This window comes from Lethenteron reissneri, chromosome 60 (assembly GCF_015708825.2).
Source record: "Lethenteron reissneri isolate LAM-NWPU_2019-01 chromosome 60, ASM1570882v1, whole genome shotgun sequence".
In the NCBI taxonomy this organism is placed as follows: Eukaryota; Metazoa; Chordata; class Hyperoartia; order Petromyzontiformes; family Petromyzontidae; genus Lethenteron; species Lethenteron reissneri.
This window is the reverse complement of record NC_083838.1, coordinates 4,034,645-4,059,608: the sequence shown is the minus strand read 5'-3', so window position 1 is coordinate 4,059,608 and position 24,964 is coordinate 4,034,645. Positions and strand designations below refer to the sequence as shown.

At 50.1% G+C, this 24,964-nt stretch overlaps 1 protein-coding gene across 1 annotated transcript; it reads left to right on the top strand.

Moving 5' to 3' along the window:
- The first annotated feature begins 3,353 nt into the window (after positions 1–3,353).
- On the top strand, positions 3,354–18,088 carry LOC133357950 (glucoside xylosyltransferase 1-like). The gene is made up of 8 exons (XM_061576156.1): positions 3,354–3,903; positions 5,770–6,004; positions 8,090–8,276; positions 11,037–11,168; positions 11,842–12,093; positions 13,456–13,579; positions 15,489–15,661; positions 16,927–18,088. The coding sequence occupies exons 2-8, from the start codon at positions 5,790–5,792 to the stop codon at positions 17,086–17,088; spliced, it is 1,245 nt and encodes a 414-aa protein (XP_061432140.1). The 5' UTR covers positions 3,354–3,903; positions 5,770–5,789; the 3' UTR covers positions 17,089–18,088.
- Positions 18,089–24,964: the final 6,876 nt, after the last annotated feature.

Here is a 24,964-nt window from a genome sequence, read left to right as displayed (position 1 = left end):
ACCCGGAGCGAAAGACAAAGAGAAAAGCAGCGCGACAAAGGATTCAACAAAAGCTTCACCGCCCACCCTCGTCACCGGATAAGAAGTTGCGTGCGACTGCGTCCCACGACGTCACGCGTCACGCACCACGAGGAGACAATATTCCGTCAATAATTAGATGTTCAGGCACCAAGTTGACACTTTTTTTTTGCACGACATCAAGTTTGCACTAACCACACGTGATTTCTTTAGGGGACGTCCATAAATGACGTCGCACGCGATTTTGGACGATGTTTGACCCCCCTCCCCCCCCTAGTCACACGGCGTCACAAAAAGTCAGACCCCCCCCAACCTCAAATATGACGTCACAAAGCTCTGCCCCCCCCCCCCCAAAAAAAAATAACATGCTTTAAATCGCTTTAAATTATTGTCATTGTAGTGCGTATTTAATGTGTCGCTGCACTCTGATGTTGTAGGAGAAAAGATTTATTAAAAAGTCTATTTAATTAAGTAGAACGTGTTGTCTATATTTATTTAAAGTTGCGCATTTTGAGGTGACGTCACAACCCCAATCCTCGTCAAACATCGTCACAAATGTCTGACTCCCCCCCCCCAGGTGCGTGACATCATTTATGGACGGCCCCTAACCTTAAACACCCAGTCGTTCATAAAATTGAAGGCGGTACAGTACTATAGTAATAGAGCAAGTGCAGAATCACCGAACCGGAACCCCCCCCCCCCTTCGTCACACATCGTCACAAATGTCTGACCCCCCCCCCCCCCAGGTGTGTGACGTCATTTATGGACGGCCCCTTAGAACTACTTGTTTTGTCCTCCACAACATCTGAGTAGCAGTGTGTGGTGATTGTGAAACGGCAAAACTTGATTTCAAAGTTTCGATGTAAAGCTTTCGTGACTGCAGGGATTCATCTTCTTGGTTCTTTCGGTAAAGTCATCACGTAGAAGGGAAATAATACAATAATGAAAATAAAACATAATAAAATAAATAAAGGCAATTATTTTATTATGTTTTATTATTTTATTATTTTTAGAGTCACGTAGAAGGGAAATAATAAATTAATACATTTTTCACATAATAAAATACAATTCTCACGACGTTTCGGCTACAATGCAAGCAGCCGTCCTCAGGTGAAGAATGAAACACCACCAAGCTTGGAGCGTATATTTAAGCTGGGTTGGAGGGGGGGAAGAAGAGCGCCTTGACAAAATAATTTGCATATCAAGAGGAATTTAGCATCTTTATGGGAAATACTTTGTGGTGGTTCTGCGTGTTCTTCAGAAAGGCACACCTGCCAACCCACACGGTTTACCGCGTATTCTTGTACATGCAAATTGAGTTTTCAGGTCCACACGGCGTAACAGCCGTTTCAAATATTTTTTTACTCCCCCTCCCCACCCAGCCCCTCCCCACCCAGCCCCTCCCCACCTTCCCCACCCAGCCCCTCCCTCCCCACCTAGCCCCTCCCCACCCTCCCCACCCAGCCCCTCCCTTCCCACCCAGCCCCTCCCCACCCAGCCCCTCCCTCCCCACCCTCCCCTCCCCACCCAGCCCCTCCCCACCCTCCCCTCCCACCCTCCCCTCCCCACCCAGCCCCTCCCTCCCCACCCAGCCCCTCCCTCCCCTCCCCTCCCACCCTCCCCTCCCCACCCAGCCCCTCCCCACCCTCCCCACCCAGCCCCTCCCTCCCCACCCTCCCCCACCCTCCCCTCCCCACCTCCCCACCCAGCCGCTCCCCACCCTCCCCTCCCCACCCAGCCCCTCCCTCCCCACCCTCCCCTCCCCACCCAGCCCCTCCCTCCCCACCCTCCCCACCCTCCCCTCCCCACCCTCCCCACCCAGCCCCTCCCTCCCCACCCATCCCCTCCCCACCCAGCCCTCCCTCCCTCCTCCCCTCCCACCCCCTCCCTCCACCCAGCCCCTCCCCACCCTCCCCACCCAGCCCCTCCCCTCCCCACCCAGCCCCTCCCCTCCCCACCCAGCCCCTCCCCTCCCCACCCAGCCCTCCCTGCACGACGGACGGACACAATAATCCCCTGTGGGCTGGTGTAACCAGGAGGTTCCTACGAGTATAAAACTCGCACCTGGGCTTGCCTGTGTCTATCAGCAGTGCACGTTTTTAACGTGGTGGGTAACAGCAGCAGGAGTTAGATAGAAACCGTGAACCTCCTGCATACCTGGCGAGGTGGTTAACATCTCGCACACGATGAATTTCAAATACATCCCCGTTGCCCGTGACCTGTGTTTTAATTTAGTGTGCTGATCTTAAAGGTGCATTGAAAAATTATAATATTCAGACTGATGCTCCTGCTGTGCTGTTGTGGAGTGACTCATGCAGCCAGCTATGGCTGCAGGGTTTTTGGTGGTACATGTTGTTTATGTCGTTTATTGTGAAAATTCCGTAACAGTTCCTATGATCACTGCTGTTTCATTGCTTTCATGGCTTTATTTTGGTGATTTCGAAAAGTTTATTGGTTTGGCCATGTTTGTTTGTTGTAGTAACAGAGTTAGACTGATGGCCTTAATCTAAGTTGTCTTGTGGTTGTTGTTGTTGTTTGACTTGCAACCCACTGGGATTTTTGCACATTTTTGTGTACGGTGATTTTTCTGCAATATTTTGCTGTCTGTTCTTGGATTTTCTGTTTGCACTTAGTCACATATTCACTTTAAGATGTTTTTTGTTCATGTTTTAGTTTTTTGTTTGTTGCGTTTGCACCCGATTCAAGAGCCCAATGGCTCACAGGGCTATACCTAATACATGAACTTGATCATGGAATTTAAATCGTAATCGTTTTTTGTATTTAATTAAAGGTATGTACTGCAAACTGCTGTTGGAGACATCATTTTTCGTGCGAATTGGTTATTGTGAAAAGTTGTATTTTTGCCCTTAAAGATTTGAATTGCTATCATTCATTGGTCCGTTAACTTTATTTAATATATTTTTAGTTTAAATTGTGATATCGTAATGTCAGTATCCTAAAGTATTTGATTCACATTCAGCAACCACAAAATATTCGGAACCTTCAGTTAATGTTTTCTTTTGTTTCTGTACGTAGTTTTTTTTTTTATGATCAGCTCAGTCTTTAGTATTTGCCCAACAATAAGCCGTTCTTAAAACACAATAGAAAGGCTGGAATCTAAATCGAATCTGTTAAATCATGTAAAGGGAATCGATTATGGAATCGACTTTATTCTTTTAATGGGAATCGCCCATCCGCGTAAGTAAACGCGCCACCCGGAATCGCTTTAAGCGATTAACAACAAACGGAGTCGATTCCGATTTGTACCGCTTCGCGGACGGCGAGAGAATCGAAGGGCGGGAATCGGAAGCTCTAACTGGTGACGGAATCGATTAGCTCAGGCGAAAGCTGTGATTTGGCGGCGTGGTCAGATACACAGAGAGACAGAGACACAGAGACACGGAGACACAGGGACACGGGACAGAGACACAGGGACACGGAGACACAGGGACACGGAGACACAGGGACAGAGACACGGGGACAGAAACACAGAGACACAGGGACACGGAGACACAGGGACACGGAGACACAGGGACAGAGACACAGAGACACGGGGACAGAAACACAGAGAGACAGAGACACGGGGACACAGGGACACGGGGACAGAGACACAGGGACACGGAGACACATAGACACACAGACACAGGGACAGAGACACAGAGACACGGGGACAGAAACACAGAGAGACAGAGACACGGGGACACAGGGACACAGGGACAGAGACACAGGGACACGGAGACACATAGACACACAGACACAGGGACAGAGACACAGAGACACGGGGACAGAAACACAGAGAGACAGAGACACGGGGACAGAGACAAGAGGACACGGAGACAAGAGGACACGGGGCTCCAAACGAGAGACTCCACGGACTGAATGGTGGTAAGTCTCTAGTCACTGTCTCACTGTACACTGTCTCACTGTACACGGTCTCACGGTCTCACTGTCCCACTGTCCCACTGTCTCACTGTACACTGTCTCACTGTCCCACTGTCTCACTGTCTCACTGTACACTGTCCCACTGTCCCACTGTCTCTCTGTCTCTCTGTCCCACTGTCTCACTGTCTCACTGTCTCACTGTCCCATTGTCCCACTGTCTCACTGTACACTGTCTCACTGTACACTGTCTCACTGTCTCACTGTACACTGTCTCACTGTCTCACTGTCCCACTGTCTCACTGTCTCACTGTACACTGTCTCACTGTACACTGTCTCACTGTCTCACTGTACACTGTCTCACTGTCTCACTGTCTCACTGTACACTGTCCCACTGTCTCTCTGTCTCTCTGTCTCTCTGTCCCACTGTCTCACTGTCTCACTGTCCCACTGTCCCACTGTCTCACTGTCTCACTGTCTCACTGTCCCACTGTCCCACTGTCCCACTGTCCCACTGTCTCACTGTCCCACTGTCCCACTGTCCCACTGTCTCACTGTCTCACTGTCCCACTGTCCCACTGTCCCACTGTCCCACTGTCTCACTGTCTCACTGTCTCACTGTCTCACTGTCCCACTGTCCCACTGTCCCACTGTCCCACTGTCCCACTGTCCCACTGTCTCACTGTCTCACTGTCTCACTGTCCCACTGTCTCACTGTCCCACTGTCTCACTGTCTCACTGTCTCACTGTACACTGTCTCACTGTACACTGTCTCCCTGTCTCCCTGTCCCACTGTCTCACTGTCTCACTGTCCCACTGTCCCACTGTCCCACTGTCTGACTGTCCCACTATCCCACTGTCTCACTGTCCCACTGTCCCACTGTCTCACTGTCCCACTGTCCCACTGTCTCACTGTCCCACTGTCCCACTGTCTCTCTGTCTCTCTGTCTCACTGTCCCACTGTCCCACTGTCTCACTGTCTCACTGTCCCACTGTCCCACTATCTCACTGTTTCACTGTCTCACTGTCCCACTGTCCCACTGTCTCACTGTACCACTGTCTCACTGTCCCACTGTCTCACTGTCTCACTGTACACTGTCTCACTGTCTCACTGTACACTGTCTCACTGTCTCCCTGTACACTGTCTCACTGTCTCCCTGTCCCACTGTCTCACTGTCCACTGTCTCACTGTCTCACTGTACACTGTCTCACTGTCTCACTGTACACTGTCTCACTGTCTCCCTGTCCCACTGTCTCACTGTCTCACTGTCCCATTGTCCCACTGTCCCACTGTCCCACTGTCCCACTGTCTCACTGTCCCACTGTCCCACTGTCCCACTGTCTCACTGTCTCACTGTCTCACTGTCCCACTGTCTCTCTGTCCCACTGTCCCACTGTCCCACTGTCTCACTGTCTCACTGTCCCACTATCCCACTGTCTCACTGTCTCACTGTCCCACTGTCCCACTATCTCACTGTACACTGTCCCACTGTCTCACTGCCCCACTGTCTCACTGTACCACTGTCTCACTGTCCCACTGTCTCAGTCTCACTGCCCCACTGTCTCACTGTCCCACTGTCTCTCTGTCCCACTGTCTCACTATCTCACTGTACACTGTCCCACTGTCTCACTGCCCTACTGTCTCACTGTCCCACTGTCCCACTGTACCACTGTCTCACTGTCCCACTATCCCACTGTCCCACTGTCTCACTGTCTCACTGTCCCACTGTCTCACTATCTCACTGTACACTGTCCCACTGTCTCACTGCCCTACTGTCTCACTGTCCCACTGTCCCACTGTACCACTGTCTCACTGTCTCACTATCCCACTGTCCCACTATCTCACTGTACACTGTCTCACTGTCTCCACAGACGCCGCTGGCTGTGTGAGGATGAAGTTGCCGCTGCGCGTGGCCCTGGCGGGCTGCGTCCTGGCGCTGTGCGGGGCGCTCTACGCCCTGGGCTGGAGCTCTACTCTCCTCTTCGAGTTCAAGGGAGGAGGAGGTGGTGGAGGAGATGGAGGAGGAGGTGGAGGAGGGGCCCATGTGCTTAGCCGCGACCTTCACCTGCACGGTGCCGGGGCTCAGCCGCCTGTCTTGGGCGTCAGGTACCAGACGACGTCCGTGCGAGGTGGCGGCCATTTTTTTTTTGTTACTGCTGCTGCTACTACTGCACGCGTTCTATTAGATCACTGTTGTTTTTTTTCGATGTAAAGCTTTCGTGACTGCAGGGATTCATCTTCTTGGTTCTTTCGGTAAAGTCACGTAGAATGGAAATAATAAAATTAAAAAATTTTAACGTATATTTTATTATGTTTTATTTTATTTTATTATTTGCAACCATATATTTTATTATGTTTTATTTTATTTATTCCATTCTACGTGACTTTACCGAAAGAACCAAGAAGACAGTCTGTTGCTGTTGTTGTTGTCGTTGTTGTTGTCGTATCCTCAAATCTTGTAACTCAATTTGAACCCACTTCCCAATGTGGTATCAACTGCAAACTTGGTATACTTATGTCTTACTGATGACAATACTATATTCTATCATTAAAAAATTAAACAATCTTTTTTTACACGTTATGTTTCGGCTTGGGTCTAATTGTCCACGCTCAACTGACGTTGGCTGTAATTGGCCACGGCCCCTTACGTTATGGCAAGCTTCGGGGCCACTTCCTGGAGTCGTGGAGTTCTGCCATTACTCGTACGGTACATTTCATTAAAGCGTGTTTTTTTTTACTTGTGTTTGCGGTCACTGGCAACCTCGCTGAGACCCGTAAACTCCCGTCAATGCCAACGACTTTCTGCAATGGTCTTCTCGTCCATAGTTAAGCCATTCATGTGATAGGTACCGCACTCTGGAATTGCTATCTTCACGTTGCCAAACTATCGTTGTCCCTCAATGACTTCAAGCATAGACTACGGTCAGCCTGAGGAGCCAAACTACAAAGTAGTCACCTCCACGTCGCCTAACGCTCACACACTCACACACAAAAACAAACATTGAGTGGGGAGGATGGGGAGAGGCTGGGTGGGGAGGGTGGGAGGGGCTGGGTGGGGAGGGGCTGAGTGGGAGGGGCTGGGTGGGGAGGGGCTGGGTGGGAGGGTGGGGAGGGGCTGGGTGGGGAGGGTGCGGCTGGGGAGGGTGGGAGGGGTGGGGCTAGGTGGGGAGGGGCTGGTCACCCCGTGGTGCCCTTATAAAACTCAACGTTTAACCTACTCACGCCGGCTTGTGCCCGTCCTCACAGTCGGCCATATTTGCGGAATACACCACGCCGCCGTTGACCCTGCAGGCCATTGACCGAGCAACCCAACGTTCCTACCAGCTCCCTCCGCAGGAATGTGTTTTACATGTAAAACGGTTTAAACGTTTTTTTAATTTAATTTAACGTAGACATTCGACACGCGCTCATACATGCACGCGCGTTGCGCACGCCGGACTTATTTCACGCCGTACGTAGCCAACCGCGCACAGCCGGATGGACCCTTAAATACTCTTAGGTTTTTTTGGTAAAGTCACGTAAGTTAAACAATTTTTAAAATAAAAAATTATGAAAGTAACATAAAAATCACGACGTTTCGGAGGCAACACAAGCTTCCGTCTTCAGGTGGAACCGTCACAGCACGCTCGCTGTATCAAGTAAAGAGAAATTACAAGAGACCCAGCCTTGTATATATACTGGTTGGGGGGGGAGGAGTCAGGGTAGGCCCCTGGATAGAAGTTTTTTATTATGATAAGTTTGTTGCGGCTGAAGCTGATGCTAGCCTACATAATAAAGGACTGAGCCTTTGTTATGTAGACCGGCTGAGAGGGGGAGGTGCCAGAGTTGTTAAGGTGCGGTTAAATTTCGATTTAAAGCTTTCGTGACTGCAGGGATTCATCTTGGTTCTTTCGGTAAAGTCACGTAGAAGGGAAATAATAAAATAATAAAAATAAAACATAATAAAATAATTCTCACGACGTTTCGGCTGCTTGCGTTGTGGCCGAAACGTCGTGAGAATTATTTTATTATGTTTTATTTTATTTTATTATTTCCCTTCTACGTGACTTCACCGAAAGAACCAAGAAGAAGTGTGCGGTAACTTTTTATTTTACCTACGTGACTTTACCCGAAAAAACCCTAAGAGTATGAATCCTTGCAGTCACGAAAGCTTCAAATCTGGAACCTCAAATGTCGCCCGCCGTTTCGCAGCGAGCGCCTGCGGCAGCAGCGGCGGCGGCGGCGCGCGTCCGAGACGATGCACGTGGCAGTGGTGGCGTGCGGCCAGCGGGTCAACGAGACGCTGGTCATGGCCAAGTCGGCCGTGCTCTTCAGCCGCAAGCACCTGCACTTCCACATCTTCGCCGAGCGCCAACTCCACCGCAGTTTCGCTGAAAGCGTACGTTGCACGATGCCCCCCCACCACCACCACCACCACGCCCGTTGATCCGGCTCCTGCCCCGGCAGTCTGGCTACGGCTCTGCGGGGTGACGAGACGTTGAACTGCCTCGCCTGGTATAGTAGAACCTCTGGTCACGACCATAATTTGTTCCATAACTTTGGTCGTAACCCGATTTGGTCGTGGTCAGAAGCGTTCGTGACCAGAGATTCTACTGTATACGGTTTGAGGTCGTGCGGTTTGATCCCCACCCCAGAAGTCGCAAACGGGTTTTGATTCCTTACCCTACCCGTACCCGGCCGCACCAGGGTCGTAAATGGGTACCCGTACCCAGCCGGGTACAGGTAGCCGTATCCTACCCGTACCCGTACCCTACCCGAAATGAGTGACAAACGGTTACTCACCAGTGACTCACGGCCTACCCGTACCCGGCCGCACCAGGGTCGCAAACGGGTACCCGTACCCGGCCGGGTACGGGTAGCCGGGTATCGGGTAGGGTACGGGTATCGGGTACCCGATTGCGACCTCTGCCCCACCCTAACCCCTGCTGTATATTTGGAGTTTGCGTGTTCTCCCCGCGGTCGCGTGGATTCTTCTACCCGTCGTCCGGATTTTCCCTCCACATTTAGAAACGTGCATTGAGGTTATTGAGATTAGTTTGGTCCTATAGATGTCCAAATGATGGGCCGCTTTGTGGCTGATATCCATCTCCGCGTGATGATCCCCCTATCATATGAGGCCAGGTCGCTTCTAAAAAACGAGCGAATAGCCCCCCAAATTCCTTTGTCAAGGCGCTCTTCCCCCCCTAACCCAGCTTAAATATACGCTGCCAAGCTTGGCGGTGTTCATTCAGACGCTGTTTTTCCGACAGACCTGTTCTTCACCTGCTTGTGTTGTGGCCGAAACGTCGTGAGAATTTTATTATTTTATTACGTTTTATTTTCATTATTTTATCATCTCCCTTCTACGTGACTTTACCGGAATAACCAAGAAGATAGCCCCGTAGGCTTTACCTGGGAAAATAAAAAATTAACCCGTAAAAACTAAGTTTTTCACTATAAATCCTTTATATGCGTGTTCAATGGGCCACAACCCAGCCCACATTGGTCTTTGAAACGGGCGGCTAGAGTCCTCTCGTCCTCTGGCTTGAGATGGCTGCCACCTATGGGTCAGATGATTGCCTGCCACCATTAAGCAATTGGTAATTAAATATAATTTTTTTTTACCTAAAAAGTGTAAAATTGTGGAAAAAACATTTTCACGAAAATAAATTGTCACGCACAACGAGTCTGCGTGGAAAATGTCAGCTCGATTTGATCACGGGAAGTGGGTTAAAAAACGACCGAAAGATTTGCACGGTCGTAAGCGCGCAAGCAAGTGAACTTAATATAAATGATTTAAAAATGGCTTCGTTTTTATCAAATAAAAAGTGTTTATTTTACAGTAGAGGTCTCTGCGCAGCGACTTAGTGACGGACATTATCAGCTCGGGGGAGGTACGGCAATCGGTCGTGCGGGCCCCCCAATATTGTGATTTGTCTCGCACGGTCGCACACACGCTCTTACTTATCGAGGTTCCGTCCTCACAAATTGCAGCCGCGACAGCAACGTAGTAAGGTGGTTGTCAAGGGGGCCCCTACTCGTAGCTTTGGTCACCAGGGAAGGGCCAAGACACAACCCCTACCCCCCCCCCCACGCTCACCATTGGAACCTCATTTGCCAGTAAAAAATATGATAATTGTTTTTTTACCCTTCTATCGGGCAACAAAACTGATGCCTTTTTTTACAAGGAGTCATGTTTGCATAGACCACAATACCTGCAGTCGTAATGCAAACAAAAAACAGAACTCTGATAATGTATGCACTGTCCTTGAAGTTGATTGGTCCACACCCGAGACAGCTTTCCTTAGAGCCTAGTCTCACATGGTGTTGGACCAGATGACGCCAAAAGGCGCACAACTCAAAGACAATGCACCATCAGAGTATGAGAGCTCGGGGTGAAGCATTTACACCATTGGAACCTCCTTTTGCCAGTAAAAAATATGATAATTGGTTCTTTACCCTTCTATCTGGCAACAAAACTGACACCTTTTTTTTTTTACAAGGAGTCATGTTTGCATAGACCACAATACCTGCAGTCATAATACAAACAAAAAACACAACTCTGATAATGTATGCACTGTCCTTGAAGTTGATTGGTCCACACCCGAGACAGCTTTCCTTAGAGCCTAGTCTCACATGGTGTTGGACCAGATGACGCCAAAAGGCGCACAACTCAAAGACAATGCACCATCAGAGTATGAGAGCTCGGGGTGAAGCATTTACACCATTGGAACCTCCTTTTGCCAGTAAAAAATATGATAATTGGTTTTTTACCCTTCTATCTGACAACAAAACTGACACCTTTTTTTTTTTACAAGGAGTCATGTGTGCATAGACCACAATACCTGCAGTCATAATACAAACAAAAAACACAACTCTGATAATGTATGCACTGTCCTTGAAGTTGATTGGTCCACACCCGAGACAGCTTTCCTTAGAGCCTCGTCTCACATGGTGTTGGACCAGATGACGCCAAAAGGCGCACAACTCAAAGACAATGCACCATCAGAGTAGGCGAGCTCGGGGTGAAGCATTTACACCATTGGAACCTCATATATGAAAAAATATGATAAAAAATACGACGTTAAGCAACTTGATCTTCGTCTTGATCTGGTCGCAGGGAGTGAGGAAACGGCTCGTCGCTCGTGTCTCCCCCCAGCTCGACTCGTGGCCGGACGAGTACCGGAGGAAGTACAACTTCTCCGTGTACCCTATCACGTTTCCCAAGGAGTACGCTGAAGAGTGGCGACAGCTGTTCAAGCCCTGCGCCTCCCAGCGCCTCTTTCTGCCAGTGAGAGACCACCTTGTCCGCACTCGCAACATTTAGCGTGCTGATCTTAAAGGTGCATTGAAAAATGTTGACACTCCGACTGATGCTCCTGCTGCTGTTGTGGAGTGACTCATGCAGCCAGCTATGGCTGCAGGGTTTTTGGTAGTACATGTTGTTTATGTCGTTTATTGTGAAAGTTCGGTCACAGTTCCTATGATCATTGTTTCACTGCTTGCATGGCTTTATTTTGGTGATTTTTGAAAAGTTTACTGGTTTGGCCATGTTTGTTTGTTGTAGTACAGAGTTAGACTGATGGCCTTAATCTAAGTTGTCTTGTGGTTGTTGTTGTTTGACTTGCATCCCACTGGGATATTTGCACAGGGTTGGTATACGGTGCTTTTTCTGGAATATTTTGCCGTCTTTTCTTGGATTTTCTGTTTGCACTCAGTCACATATTCACTTTAAGATGTTTTCTTGTTCATGTTTTAGTTGTTTTGTTTGTTGCCGTTGCACCCGATTCAAGAGCCCAATGGCTCACAGGGCTATACCTAATACTAATTTATTAATTTTAAGTTCATTTTTTACCTACGTGACTTTACCGAAAGAACTAAGAGTATGAATCTTTGCAGTCACGAAAGCTTCAAATCTAGAACTATACCTAATACATGAAACTTGAACCACTTGCCCGGCTCAGACTCTGCTGGCCGACGTGGACTCTCTCCTCTACGTGGACACGGACATCCTGTTCCTGCGTGCCGTGGACGATCTGTGGGCCATGCTGCCGGAGTTCACCGCGGCGCAGGCGGCCGCCGTCGCTCCAGAGCACGAGGAGCCGCGCGTCGGCTGGTACAGCCGCTTCGCCCGGCACCCCTACTACGGCGCCACGGGCATCAACTCCGGCGTCATGCTGTTCAACCTGACGCGCGTGCGGGCCGCCACGTACAAGGTGCGCCGTGTTGACTGCCTCGCCTGGTACACGGGGGTTTGTAGAAGGTGCACGGTGTTGACTGCCTCGCCTGGTGTACGGGGGTTTGTAGAAGGTGCACGGTGTTGACTGCCTCGCCTGGTGTACGGGGGTTTGTAGAAGGTGCACGGTGTTGACTGCCTCGCCTGGTGCACGGGGGTTTGTAGAAGGTGCGCCGTGTTGACTACCTCGCCTGGTGCACGGGGGTTTGTAGAAGGTGCGCCGTGTTGACTGCCTCGCCTGGTGCACAGGGGTTTGTAGAAGGTGCGCCGTGTTGACTGCCTCGCCTGGTGCACAGGGGTTTGTAGAAGGTGCACGGTGTTGACTGCCTCGCCTGGTGCACGGGGGTTTGTAGAAGGTGCGCCGTGTTGACTGCCTCGCCTGGTGCACGGGAGGTCGTACAAGGTGCACGGTGTTGACTGCCTCGCCTGGTGCACGGGGGGTCATACAAGGTGCACGGTGTTGACTACCTCGCCTGGTGCACGGGGGGTCGTACAAGGTGCATGGTGTTGACTGCCTCGCCTGGTACACGGGAGGTCGTACAAGGTGCACGGTGTTGACTACCTCGCCTGGTATACGGGAGATCATGGGTTCGTACAAGGTGCATGGTGTTGACTGCCTCGCCTGGTGCACGGGGGGTCGTACAAGGTGCATGGTGTTGACTGCCTCGCCTGGTGCACGGGAGGTCGTGGGGTCATAGAAGGTGCATGGTGTTGACTGCCTCACCTGGTATACGGGAGATCGTGGGTTCGTATAAGGTGCACCGTGTTGACTGCCTCGCCTGGTGCACGGGGGTTTGTAGAAGGTGCACGGTGTTGACTGCCTCGCCTGGTATACGGGAGGTCGTGGGTTTGTAGAAGGTGCATGGTGTTGACTGCCTCACCTGGTATACGGGAGATCGTGGGTTCGTATAAGGTGCACCGTGTTGACTGCCTTGCCTGGTGCACGGGGGTTTGTAGAAGGTGCACGGTGTTGACTGCCTCGCCTGGTATACGGGAGGTCGTGGGTTTGTACAAGGTGCACGGTGTTGACTGCCTCACCTGGTATACGGGGGGTCGTACAAGGGGCACGGTGTTGACTACCTCGCCTGGTAAACGGCACGACAGCGCTCGCAGTACCATAGCGCGCAAGGCACTGTGTGTGCACGCATGTTGAACTTCTTTTGCACCGTACGTAGCCAACCGTGCATGTCGGAGGTGCTCGTGTTGCCGTGCGCGCCGCTGCTGTTTGAATTTGCCGCTGCTGCTGATTTGTGGTTTCCGCAGCCTTGCTGCTGATTTGTCTAAAGCTAAAGCCAAGCGGGGGGTGGGGGGTGTGCGCCGTCCGTGTTTTCTGTCGACGCAGAACGACATGAGCCCCGTGGAGCTGCAATGGGATGAGATGCTCCTGCCGCTGTACAAGAAGTACAAACTGAACATCACCTGGGGAGACCAGGACCTCCTGAACATCATCTTCCACCACAACCCCGGTGAACAGCTGCTCAGAGCTTCTCGGAGGGCGTCGAGAGGGAGACACGGTTTCAGTATTGCCTCGTTATTCACGAACTTGGCCATATCTATGCTCTTGGTTCTTTCGGTAAAGTCACGTAGGTAAAAAATGAAATTAATAAAAATAAAACACTTGATGCAGCAAATCTGTCTGTGACGGTCACACCTGATGACGGAGACTTGTGTTGCCTCCGAAACGTCGTGATTTTATTGTTTTATTTTTATTAATTTTAATTTCATTTTTTACCTACGTGACTTTACCGAAAGAACTAAGAGTATGAATCCTTGCAGTCACGAAAGCTTCAAATCTAGAATTGGCCATATCTGCTGCATCTATAGAGAGAGCGAGAAAGAGAGTGATGGTATTAAAGCAACGAGAGAGAATGTGATGCGATTAAGTGATGAGATCACTGTCATCATCATCATTGTTGTCAGAATCACCGTTACTGCATCCTTCGACTGTACAGCATCATGATTTAACGTAAATTCATTTACAAACGGTTATTTAATACTTTCATATTTATAGATGTTTTACTTTAGGTTTATTATTACCAATTAAAAAACGTTTGCGTTGTGATAATATACGCTGCCAAGCTTGGTGGTGTTCATTCAGACGCTGTCTTTCCGACAGACCTGTTCTTCACCTGAGGACGGCTGCTTGTGTTGTGGCCGAAACGTCGTGAGAACTTTATAACGTTTGATTAATATTTTATTATTTCCCTTCTACGTGACTTTACCGAAAGAACCAAGAAGATGAATCCCTGCAGTCACGAAAGCTTTAAATCGAAATTTGTCATGTATTTATTTAGGTTATTAATTTCGTAGGCCAATATTATCTGCGAATTTTATTTTACGTACCTCTAGCGGATATTGGGGGAATGCTCCACTCATTTACCCAGGAAAGCCTCGCTGGGACTGGGGAACTTGTTTCAAAAGGCTCCCGCGATCTTTGTCTTAATCATTTTACTTTTTTAAATCCTTTATATTAAGTTCGCTTGCTTGCTTAGGACCGTGCAAATCTTTCGGTCGTTTTTTAACCCACTTCCCGTGATCCAATCGAGCTGACATTTTCCACACAGACTCGTTGTGCGTGACAATTAATGTTCGTGAAAATTTTTTCCCAAAATTTTACACTTTTTAGGACAACAATATTATATTTAATTACCAATTGCTTAATGGTGCAATGCAATCATCTGACCCATAGGTGGCAGCCATCTCAAGCCAGAGGACGAGAGGACTCTAGCCGCCACGCATATAAAGGATTTAGAGTGAAAAACTTTGTTTTTACGGGTTATACTTGTTCTTTCTTCTGTCGTTGCTTTTATCAATTTCGTTGACCCGTGGCCACTTTTTTTACGCGAACGAGACTCTCCCTTGTCTCTGATTTATTCCTTTAGTGCATTTTCAACATGAGCCCGGCACGGAGCACAAACCGCGCAGCAGAGAGGAGTGACAGAAACTTGTGTGGACGAATGTCCCGAACTCTCCGCTTGCCTGGGTTCAGAGGAGGGAGCAGGGGATTGGTCCCACAGCTCCCTCTCTCTCCTCGTGTTTCTCACCGTCGCTCACACCCCTGGCGAAGCGAAACTTTTACTTTTTTTAACGTTTGGCGCTACCGCAGAAATTCTCCACGTGTTTCCGTGCGAGTCGAACTACCGGCCGGACCACTGCATGTGTATAGTAGGTTCTTGTTCGCCTTCCCGTAACACCCCTACACATGTACGGCAGCAGCTGACGAATGTCCCGAACTCTCCGCTTGCCTGGGTTCAGAGGAGGGAGCAGGGGATTTGGCTCACAGCTCCCCCCCTCTCTCTGCGTGTCTCTCGCCGTCGCTCACACCCCTGGTGAAGCGAAACTTGAACTTTTTTTTACGTTTTGGCGCTACCGCAGAAATGCTCCGCGTGTTTCCGTGCGAGTGGAACTACCGGCCGGACCACTGCATGTACGGCAGCAGCTGCAAGGGCGCCGACACGCACGGGGTCTACGTCCTCCACGGTAACCGCGGAGTCTACCACGACGACAAGCAGCCGGCCTTCCGTGCCGTCTACGACGCCATCCACGACGTACGGGACTCGCCAGTTCGCGTTTTGGAAGCGACGTCGCGAGCGCGTTCCGTTTGTCGTTTCGATTTTTTTTTGCGGCCGTGAATTTCTCGCGCCTCGGGTAGGTTATGGCGGCGTACACCGGACGTCAAGCGGGATTGGGTGTTTGGCTGCTGATATAAATGTACACGTGGTGATGATGGTGATGGTGATGATGAGCCACTTCATTGTTTTAGCTCATTAGACTTTACCTGATAAGATAAAAAAATATTTTTATTTTTTTTTAAGTGATTTGTTTACATTTCCTCAATTTTGCACTCTTGTTGTGATAAAAGCTCATCGAATTACTCCAGGATAAATAAATAAATATTCAGGTTCTGACGCAATGGAAACGCAGCCTAATAAACAAGCAGGGAATGTGCCGCAATCACATCTCCACCCCTCTGAGCTAAGGAGGCATTGGAGAAGCTTGGGCTTTAATTATTAAACTAAACTACTTTTTATTTTATCAGCTAAGGCCCACTGAGATATTTAGCTCTTTTTACTGACATTGCACAGGAATTGCTTACCGGTTCCCGACTTTCGGAAGCAATAACCGATTCTGAAAATGGTTTACCGGTTACCGTTTGACAACCATAGTTTTCAATTGAACATCGGGACAGGGTGTCATTCGAGATCTGAGTCGGCTGGGTGACGTTCTATCAAATTTTAATGCTGCCCAGATAGGACATTTCTTAACTCGATGTGAAATTGGTTGTCGTTATTTCTAAACTATTTTTTATACCATTGGAACCTCATTTGCAAGTAAAAAATATGATAATTGTTTTTTTACCCTTCTATCTGGCAACAAAACTGACACCTTTTTACAAGGAGTCATGTTTGCATAGACCACTATACCTGCAGTCATAAGGCAAACAAAAAACATAACTCTGATAATGTATGCACTGTCCTTGAAGTTGATTGGTCCATACCCGAGACAGCTTTTCTTAGAGCCTAATCTCCATTGGTGTTGGACCAGATGACGCCAAAAGGCGCACAACTCAAAGACAGTGCACTATCAGAGTATTGAGAGCTCGGGGTAAGCATTTACACTATGAGACCTCCTTTACCAGTGGCAAAATATAGTAATAGTTTTTACCCTTTCAACTGGTACAAAAACTGACACCTTTATACAAGGCATCATGTTTGCAATAACCACAACACAAGCAGTCAAAACGCAAGCAAAAAATCATCATCGTGCGATTTTGTTTATTTGTTGTTGTTGTTGTGCCCCTGCCCGTTCACAGTTCCCGTTTGACGAGAACCTCTTCCAGTCTCTGCTCTATCCCCTGGAGCGCCAGCTGCTCGCCACTGTGCACACTCACTGCGGACGCTCCTCACACCTCTTCACGCGCCAGCTGCAGCGCACCATGCGGGCCGTGTACGACAAGATGGGGCTGGCCTCCTAGGCGGCGCCGGCAGGGACACCGTGCCGCGTTCTGTGTAGGCTCCGTGCGTGCGTGCGCGTGTTGGGCGGCTGTGTGTGCGTGCGTGTGTGTGCTGTTGTGTGGGGAGTGGTAGTGTAGCGGTTAGCGCGCTGTGCTATGAACCTGGCAACCCGGGTTCGATTCCCGCTCACGGCGAACACCGCTGACGATTATTTGAACCGGTCCTGGGCCTCCCCTAGGTCGACTCAGCCTTAAATGAGTACCTGGTGCGGTGTGTAAACATCGCCACTGGGGAGACCAAGGCGGTCGGGCGTGGTGCTGGCCACCCACCCCCTAGTGTACCGTTCCGGCCTTCATAGGTGCTCGCTAACAGCACTTACCCCTACAGTCTGTTAAGGCTACTCGGGGGATCTTTGTTATATTTGTGCTGTTGTGTGTGCTGTTGTGTGTGCTGTTGTTGGTAGTGTAGCGGTTAGCGCTATGCCGCGCTACGAACCCGGCCACCCGAGTTCGATTCCCGCTCACGGCGAACACCGCTGACGATTATTTGAACCGGTCCTGGGCCTCCCCTAGGTCGACTCAGCCTTAAATGAGTACCTGGTGCGGTGTGTAAACATCGCCACTGGGGAGACCAAGGCGGTCGGGCGTGGTGCTGGCCACCCACCCCCTAGTGTACCGTTCCGGCCTTCATAGGTGCTCGCTAACAGCACTTACCCCTACAGTCTGTTAAGGCTACTCGGGGGATCTTTGTTATATTTGTGCTGTTGTGTGTGCTGTTGTGTGTGCTGTTGTTGGTAGTGTAGCGGTTAGCGCTATGCCGCGCTACGAACCCGGCCACCCGAGTTCGATTCCCGCTCACGGCGAACACCGCTGACGATTATTTGAACCGGTCCTGGGCCTCCCCTAGGTCGACTCAGCCTTAAATGAGTACCTGGTGCGGTGTGTAAACATCGCCACTGGGGAGACCAAGGCGGTCGGGCGTGGTGCTGGCCACCCACCCCCTAGTGTACCGTTCCGGCCTTCATAGGTGCTCGCTAACAGCACTTACCCCTACAGTCTGTTAAGGCTACTCGGGGGATCTTTGTTATATTTGTGCTGTTGTGTGTGCTGTTGTTGGTAGTGTAGCGGTTAGCGCTATGCCGCGCTACGAACCCGGCCACCCGAGTTCGATTCCCGCTCACGGCGAACACCGCTGACGATTATTTGAACCGGTCCTGGGCCTCCCCTAGGTCGACTCAGCCTTAAATGAGTACCTGGTGCGGTGTGTAAACATCACTAGCACTGGGAAGACAAAGGCGGTTGGGCGTGGTGCTGGCCACCCACCCCGCCGTGTACCGTTCCAGCCTTCATAGGTGCTTGCTAACAGAACTTGCCCCAACAGTCTGTTAAGGCTATACAGGGGATATTTGTTTGTGTACCGTACTGTTTTGTGCACTGTGTTGTGTGTACTGTGCTGCGTGTCCAGGGCTGTGTCTGTGCAGTATGCGTGGGGCCGTGTGTTGATGTGTGTGTGTGTTGGGCTGTCTAGCACGCAGAGAAGAGTGCACTTTTCAGTTTTCGTCCCAGTTACATTTTAATTTTTTTAATCTGCGCCATCGGAACTTCGTCGCGTGGAAGAGACACGCGGCCGTTCGGTACCCTCGGACCGGGTCGGGGTAACGGCAGCCCCTGGAAGATGACGTCCCCGGCGACGCGTCGCGTTGAGTCGAGTCGTCCGAGGTGGCCTCCACGCGAGCCGGAGCCAGCGGAATCGCGGGTCGAGACGGCGTCTCCGTTCGCAAGAGAAGAAGAAACACATCGTGGGGGCAGGGGGGGGGGGGGGTGTGGGGTGGTTGAGATCGCCAACAGGAGACATCGTGGACCAGAGGTCGAAAACGGGGTTTGATTCCTTACCCGTACCCGGCCGCACCAGGGTCGCAAATGGGTACCCGTACCGGGGTACTCTTTCCCTACCCGTACCCTACCCGAAATGAGTGACAAACGGTTACTCGCCAGTGACTCACGGCCTACCCGTACCCGTACCCGGCCGCACCAGGGTCGCAAACAGGTACCCGTACCCGTATCCTACCCGAAATGAGTGACAAACGGCTACTCGCCAGTGACTCACGGCCTACCCGTACCCGGCCGCACCAGGGTCGCAAACGGCTACCCGTACCCGTACCTGGCCGGGTACGGGTAGCCGGGTACCGGGTAGGGTACGGGTATCGGGTACCCGGTTGCGACCTCTGTCGTGGACTACGTTTACAAAACATTTTTTGCCTGTTTCCCAGCCGCTGCACGGAGATGCATCCGTCTGCTTTTTAAATGCCCGCCGGGTTCAAATAAGGCGGCGAAGACGCCCACCTCCGCATGTTTGTTGTGCCTCGCGTATGTGAAGGTGGGCGACTTGTCGTCTTATTTATTCCGTCACTTATATTCTCAGCAGCTACGCTCGTGAATAGTTTGCGTTGTGCGTTGTGTGTCGTCTCATGTGCAGAGCTCGGAACCATGTCTAACAGAGAGGGGTGGTTCTTGGCTAGAGACATTGCCTGGCATTTCATCAGCATCGGCTCAAGCGCAAGCCTTGCTGATGAGACATTGAATGTCGAAATTCCAGCCCAGAGCTTTGCTTGTGTTGAACCAATGCTGCTCAAATTATGCCCTCCCAGAAGGCCGTGCGGCTGATAGAATGTGTAAAATACTTTTAGAATATTTTTTTACGTGGAGGGACAGATATATATATTTGTAATATAAATGGGCACATGTAATAAGTTCATCGAAATGTGTGTCACGTGAAAATATCCCACGTTGCCTTCATAGCATATCGAGTGAGTTGCTGTTGCGGATGCCACCTGCCTGGGTTTATTCCCTGCCAAGTCAGTAAGTTGGTGACCTGTGTTTGGGTGGCAGCAAATGATTTGTACGGAGATCTGGTACCAGTATTGTGCTGAACTTTATGACGGGCAACTGCACGGTTTTCACAGACCAAGGCTGTCTACCGTGAAACGCCACGGTGGCTAGATGTTTACTCCCTCGCCTAGTATGCAGGAGGTCGTGGGTTCGATCCCGACCCTGGTGCCTGCTGCTGTATATTTGGAGTTTGCGTATTCCCTCTCCCTGTGGTCGTGTAGATTTTTTTCTCTCCGGACGCCTCCGGTTTTAACCTCCAGATTTAGAAACATGCGTTTAAGAGTATCTGGCGGCTATAAATGTCCACGCGATAATCCGTCACCTCGTTCGGCTATGAGTTGTGATGATAGCTAGATCACTCAGTGGGCCTTACCTGGTCAAAACACATTCCTGCTGCGGAGGGAGCTGGTAGGAACGTCGGGTTGCTCGGTCAATGGCCTGCAGGGTCAACGGCGGCGTGGTGTATTCCGCAAATATGGCCGACTGTGAGGGCGGGCACAAGCCGGCGTGAGTAGGTTAAACGTTGAGTTTTATAAGGGCACCACGGGGTGACCAGCCCCTCCCCACCCAGCCCCACCCCCCACCCAGCCCCACCCCCCACCCAGCCCCTCCCCACCCTCCCCACCCAGCCTCTCCCCACCTTCCCCACCCAGCCTCTCCCCACCCAGCCTCTCCCCACCCTCCCCTCCCCACCCAGCCCCTCCCCACCCCACCCAGCCCCTCCCCACCCAGCCCCCCCCCACCCAGCCCCCCCCCCACCCAGCCCCACCCCCCACCCAGCCCCTCCCCACCCTCCCCACCCAGCCTCTTCCCACCCTCCCCTCCCCACCCAGCCCCTCCCCACCCCACCCAGCCCCTCCCCACCCAGCCTCTCCCCACCCTCCCCTCCCCACCTAGCCTCACCCTCCCCTCCCCACCTAGCCTCACCCTCCCCACCCAGCCCATCCTCACCCTTCCCTCCCCACCCAGCCCCACCCTCCCCACCCAGCCCCTCCCTGCACGACGGACGGACACAATAATCCCCTGTGGGCTGGTGTCACCATTAGGTTCCTACCAGTAAAATAGCTACATAGCTCAGTGGGCCTTACCTGGTCAAATAAATAGTTGTGTAAGTATGTTTGGCGATGGTCTGTGCATCGCAGCAGCCATTGGCATTTGCGTGTGATCACGCGGTGGCTCGGTGTGCCACACACTGCTCCAGGGACTCTTCTACTTACGAACATTTGACTTACGAACTTCCAGAGATACGAACAAACTTGTCCCCGTATGTCCAGTTGCCTCTGCTGCACAATAGATGGCGGTGGTGGCATCTACATCTGCGGACAGAACATGAAGAATCGAGTGGCACCTACAGGAGATTATAGAACTTTTAAAGCCATTCCTCGTGTTTATTGTAAACGCCGTACAACGTGTTTGTAATCGACAGGAGTGAAGTTGGACTTACGAACATATCGACGTACGAACTTACCTCTAGAATTTCGAGTTAAAGCTTTCGTGACTGCAGGGATTCATCTTCTTGATTCTTTCGGTAAAGTCACGCAGAAGGGAAATAATAAAATAAAACTAAAACAATAAAATCATTCTCACAAATTATTTTGATTATGTTTTATTTTTATTAATAAAATAATTCTCAAATTATTTTATTGTTTTATTTTTATTAATAAAATAAATCTCACAAATTATTTTATTAATAAAATACTCACAAATTCTTTTATTATGTTTTATTTTTATTAATAAAATAATTCTCACAAATTATTTTATTATGTTTTATTTTTATTAATAAAATAATTCTCACAAATTATTTTATTATGTTTTATTTTTATTATTTTATTACTTCCCTTCTGCGTGACTTTACCGAAAGAACCAAGAAGATTACCTCTGGAACCTAACCAGTTCGTAAGTAAAGGAGTCCCCTGTATAGGTCCAATGCATTTCTGTTCTGATGGTCGAGTGCCTTACGTTGATGTTCAGGCCGTTACAGTGTTATCGTTACGCAAGGTATGACTGCCCTCTCTTGAGAGAGCTCAATTTGGGATTCGGCCACTCCCGGATCAACCCTCGTTCGACGCCGCAGCCTGATCATCGTCGGCTGCAAACAAGAGACACACACCATTGGAACCTCATTTGCCAGTAAAAAATATGATAATTGTTTTTTTACCCTTTTATCTAGCAACAAAACTGACACCTTTTTTTACAAGGAGTCATGTTTGCATAGACCACAATACCTGCAGCCATAATGCAAACAAAAAACATAACTGATAATATATGCACTGTCCTTGAAGTTGATTGGTCCACACCCGAGACAGCTTTCCTTAGAGCCTAGTCTCACATGCGCCTTTTGGCGTCATCTGGTCCAACCCATGCAAGTTGTTGCGAGTCAGTAAAAAAGGTGTCAGTTTTGTTGCCAGATAAAAGGGTAAAAAAACAATTATCATATTTTTTACTGGCAAATGAGGTTCCAATGGTGAAGATTGTATTGATTTTTTGCAGCCATGGGTCATAAAACCGATGTTTTTTGTTGTAAATTGCTACGTAAAGTAGTAACCTTGACATTCCAAAACGTACGTGGCCTTTGATCAGCTCTTTGCTGTGTCGTCTTTTAAATTGCCTTGCAAATGCCATCGTCCTCAAGTTGGCCAAAACATCCCAATATAGGACCACAGATCTTGGGCAACTTGTGCGTTCAAAACGCCGCGGTGTGTTTATTTTTTTCCTGTCCGCAAATTCGCATGCATTACGCTTTATCAAAAAAATAAAACATTACAGTGTTATTACAATACGCAAGACCGGCTCGGCTTGGAGTTCGTCCGTGTTCGACGCTGCGCGCAGCCGTTGTGGAGGCAGCGGCGATGGTTTGGTTGATCGGCACGACTGTTGGCCAGAGGTCACAAACGGGTTTTGATCCCGTACCCGTACCCGGCCGCACCAGGGTCGCAAACGGGTATCGGGTACCTGATTGCGACCTCTGGGATGAAGCCATGTTGCAGGCGCGGGTGGGTTGATTCTAGGAACTTGAATTGTGAGAAGAGACAAGACGTTGGGAAATGAGTGACAAACAGTTACTCACCAGTGACTCACGGTGTACCCGTACCCGGCCGCACCAGGGTCGCAAACGGTGTACCCGTACCCGGAGATGCGAACAAACCTGCCTGTTGATACCGAGAGTCGCAAGCTGAAGCGCCGCGCAATAGATGGCGGTGGTAGCATGAAGAACCAGTGGCATCTACATCTAAAAAACATGGAGAACCAGTGGCATCTACATTTGCAGAACATGAAGAACCAATGGCATCTGCATCTACAAAACATGAAGAACCAGTGGCATCTGCAGAAAGTGAAGAACCAGTGGCATCTATATTTGCAGAACATGAAGAACCAGTGGCATCTACATCTACAAAACATGAAGAACCAGTGGCATCTGCAGAACGTGAAGAACCAGCGGCATCTACATCTGCAGAACGTGAAAAACCAGTGGCATCTACATCTGCAGAACATGAAGAACCAGTGGCATCTACAGCTGCAGAACATGAAGAACCAGTGGCATCTACATCTACAGAACGTGAAGAACCAGTGGCATCTACATCTGCAGAACGTGAAGAACCAGTGACATCTACATCTCCAGAACATGTATACACGCCATGCACCGTGTTTGGAATCGACAGGAGTAAAGTTGGACTTGCGAACAAATTGACTTACGAACAGACCTCTGGAACCTAACTCGTTAGTAAGTAGAGTAGTCCCTGTCTACGTTTACACGCCTCCCGCATGTTGTGGATTAGCGTGGTGAGATGCAGTTTAAATGAAGCGAGCTCACGCATTTTGTATGTAATACTAGCTGTACTACCCGGCTTCGCCCGGGACTTGTATCCACGACGGCCGGCCGCCTTTGTCTCCCCAGTGGCGATGTTAATACGCCACACCAGTTACTCGTTTTGCGGCTGAGTCCCTCCCTCACCACTCTCCCTCCCTCACCACTCTCCCTCCCTCACCACTCTCCCTCCCTCACCACTCTCCCTCCCTCACCACTCACGCACGGCCGCCTTTGTCTCCCCAGTGGCGATGTTAATACGCCACACCAGTTACTCGTTTGAGGCTGAGTCGACCTAGGGGAGGTTCAAATAATCGTCACCGGTGGTGGCCGTGAGCGGGAATGGAACTCGGTTCGCCGGGTTTGTAGCGCAGCGTAGCGTTAACCACTACACCCACCGCTCCTCACACACCACACACGCACAGACACACACACAGACACACACAGACAGACACAGACAGACACACACAGACAGACACAGACAGACACACACACACACAGACACACAGACAGCACGCTAAGCACTACACTACCGCTCCCCACACACACCACACACAGACACACACAGACACACACAGACACACACAGACAGCACGCTAAGCACTACACTACCGTTCCCCCTACACAACACACGCGCGCGCGTCCATAGGTACACATACACGCGCTTGCTGCAGACACACACGACTTTCAGGGTGCGCACGGCAGTAAACGACTGCAATAATAAAGCGGCAATGCTGCGCGAGGAACGCCTTAGACCTGCAACATATTTGTGTAATGCGAGCGTAAACACACAAACACATACAAACACATACACACAAATACATACACACACATACATACACACAGACATACACATACACACAAACACACACATACATACACACAAACACATACACAATACACACAGACATACATGCAGACACACAGAGACACACATACATACACACACATACATACACACATACATAGAGACACACAGACATACACATAAACACATACACACATACACATGACCCGGCTTCGCCTGGGACTTGGATCCACGATGGCCGGCCGCCTTTGTCTCCCCAGTGACGATGTTCACACACGACAACAGTTACGCGTTTGAGGCTGAGTCGACCTAGGGGAGGCCCAGGTCCGTTTCAAATAATCGTCAGCGGTGGTGGCCGTGAGTTGGAATGGAACTGGGGTCGCTCAACCAGCTTA

What these genes read in the sequence shown, in the direction of transcription:
- LOC133357950 (XM_061576156.1), top strand. Translation starts at nt 5,790, where the DNA reads ATGAAGTTGCCGCTGCGCGTGGCCCTGGCGGGCTGCGTCCTGGCGCTG. An exon ending in CCGCCTGTCTTGGGCGTCAG is followed by an intron (nt 6,005 to 8,089) that starts GTACCAGACGAC and finishes GCCGTTTCGCAG; the next exon opens with CGAGCGCCTGCGGCAGCAGC. An exon ending in ACCGCAGTTTCGCTGAAAGC is followed by an intron (nt 8,277 to 11,036) that starts GTACGTTGCACG and finishes GTCTCCCCCCAG; the next exon opens with CTCGACTCGTGGCCGGACGA.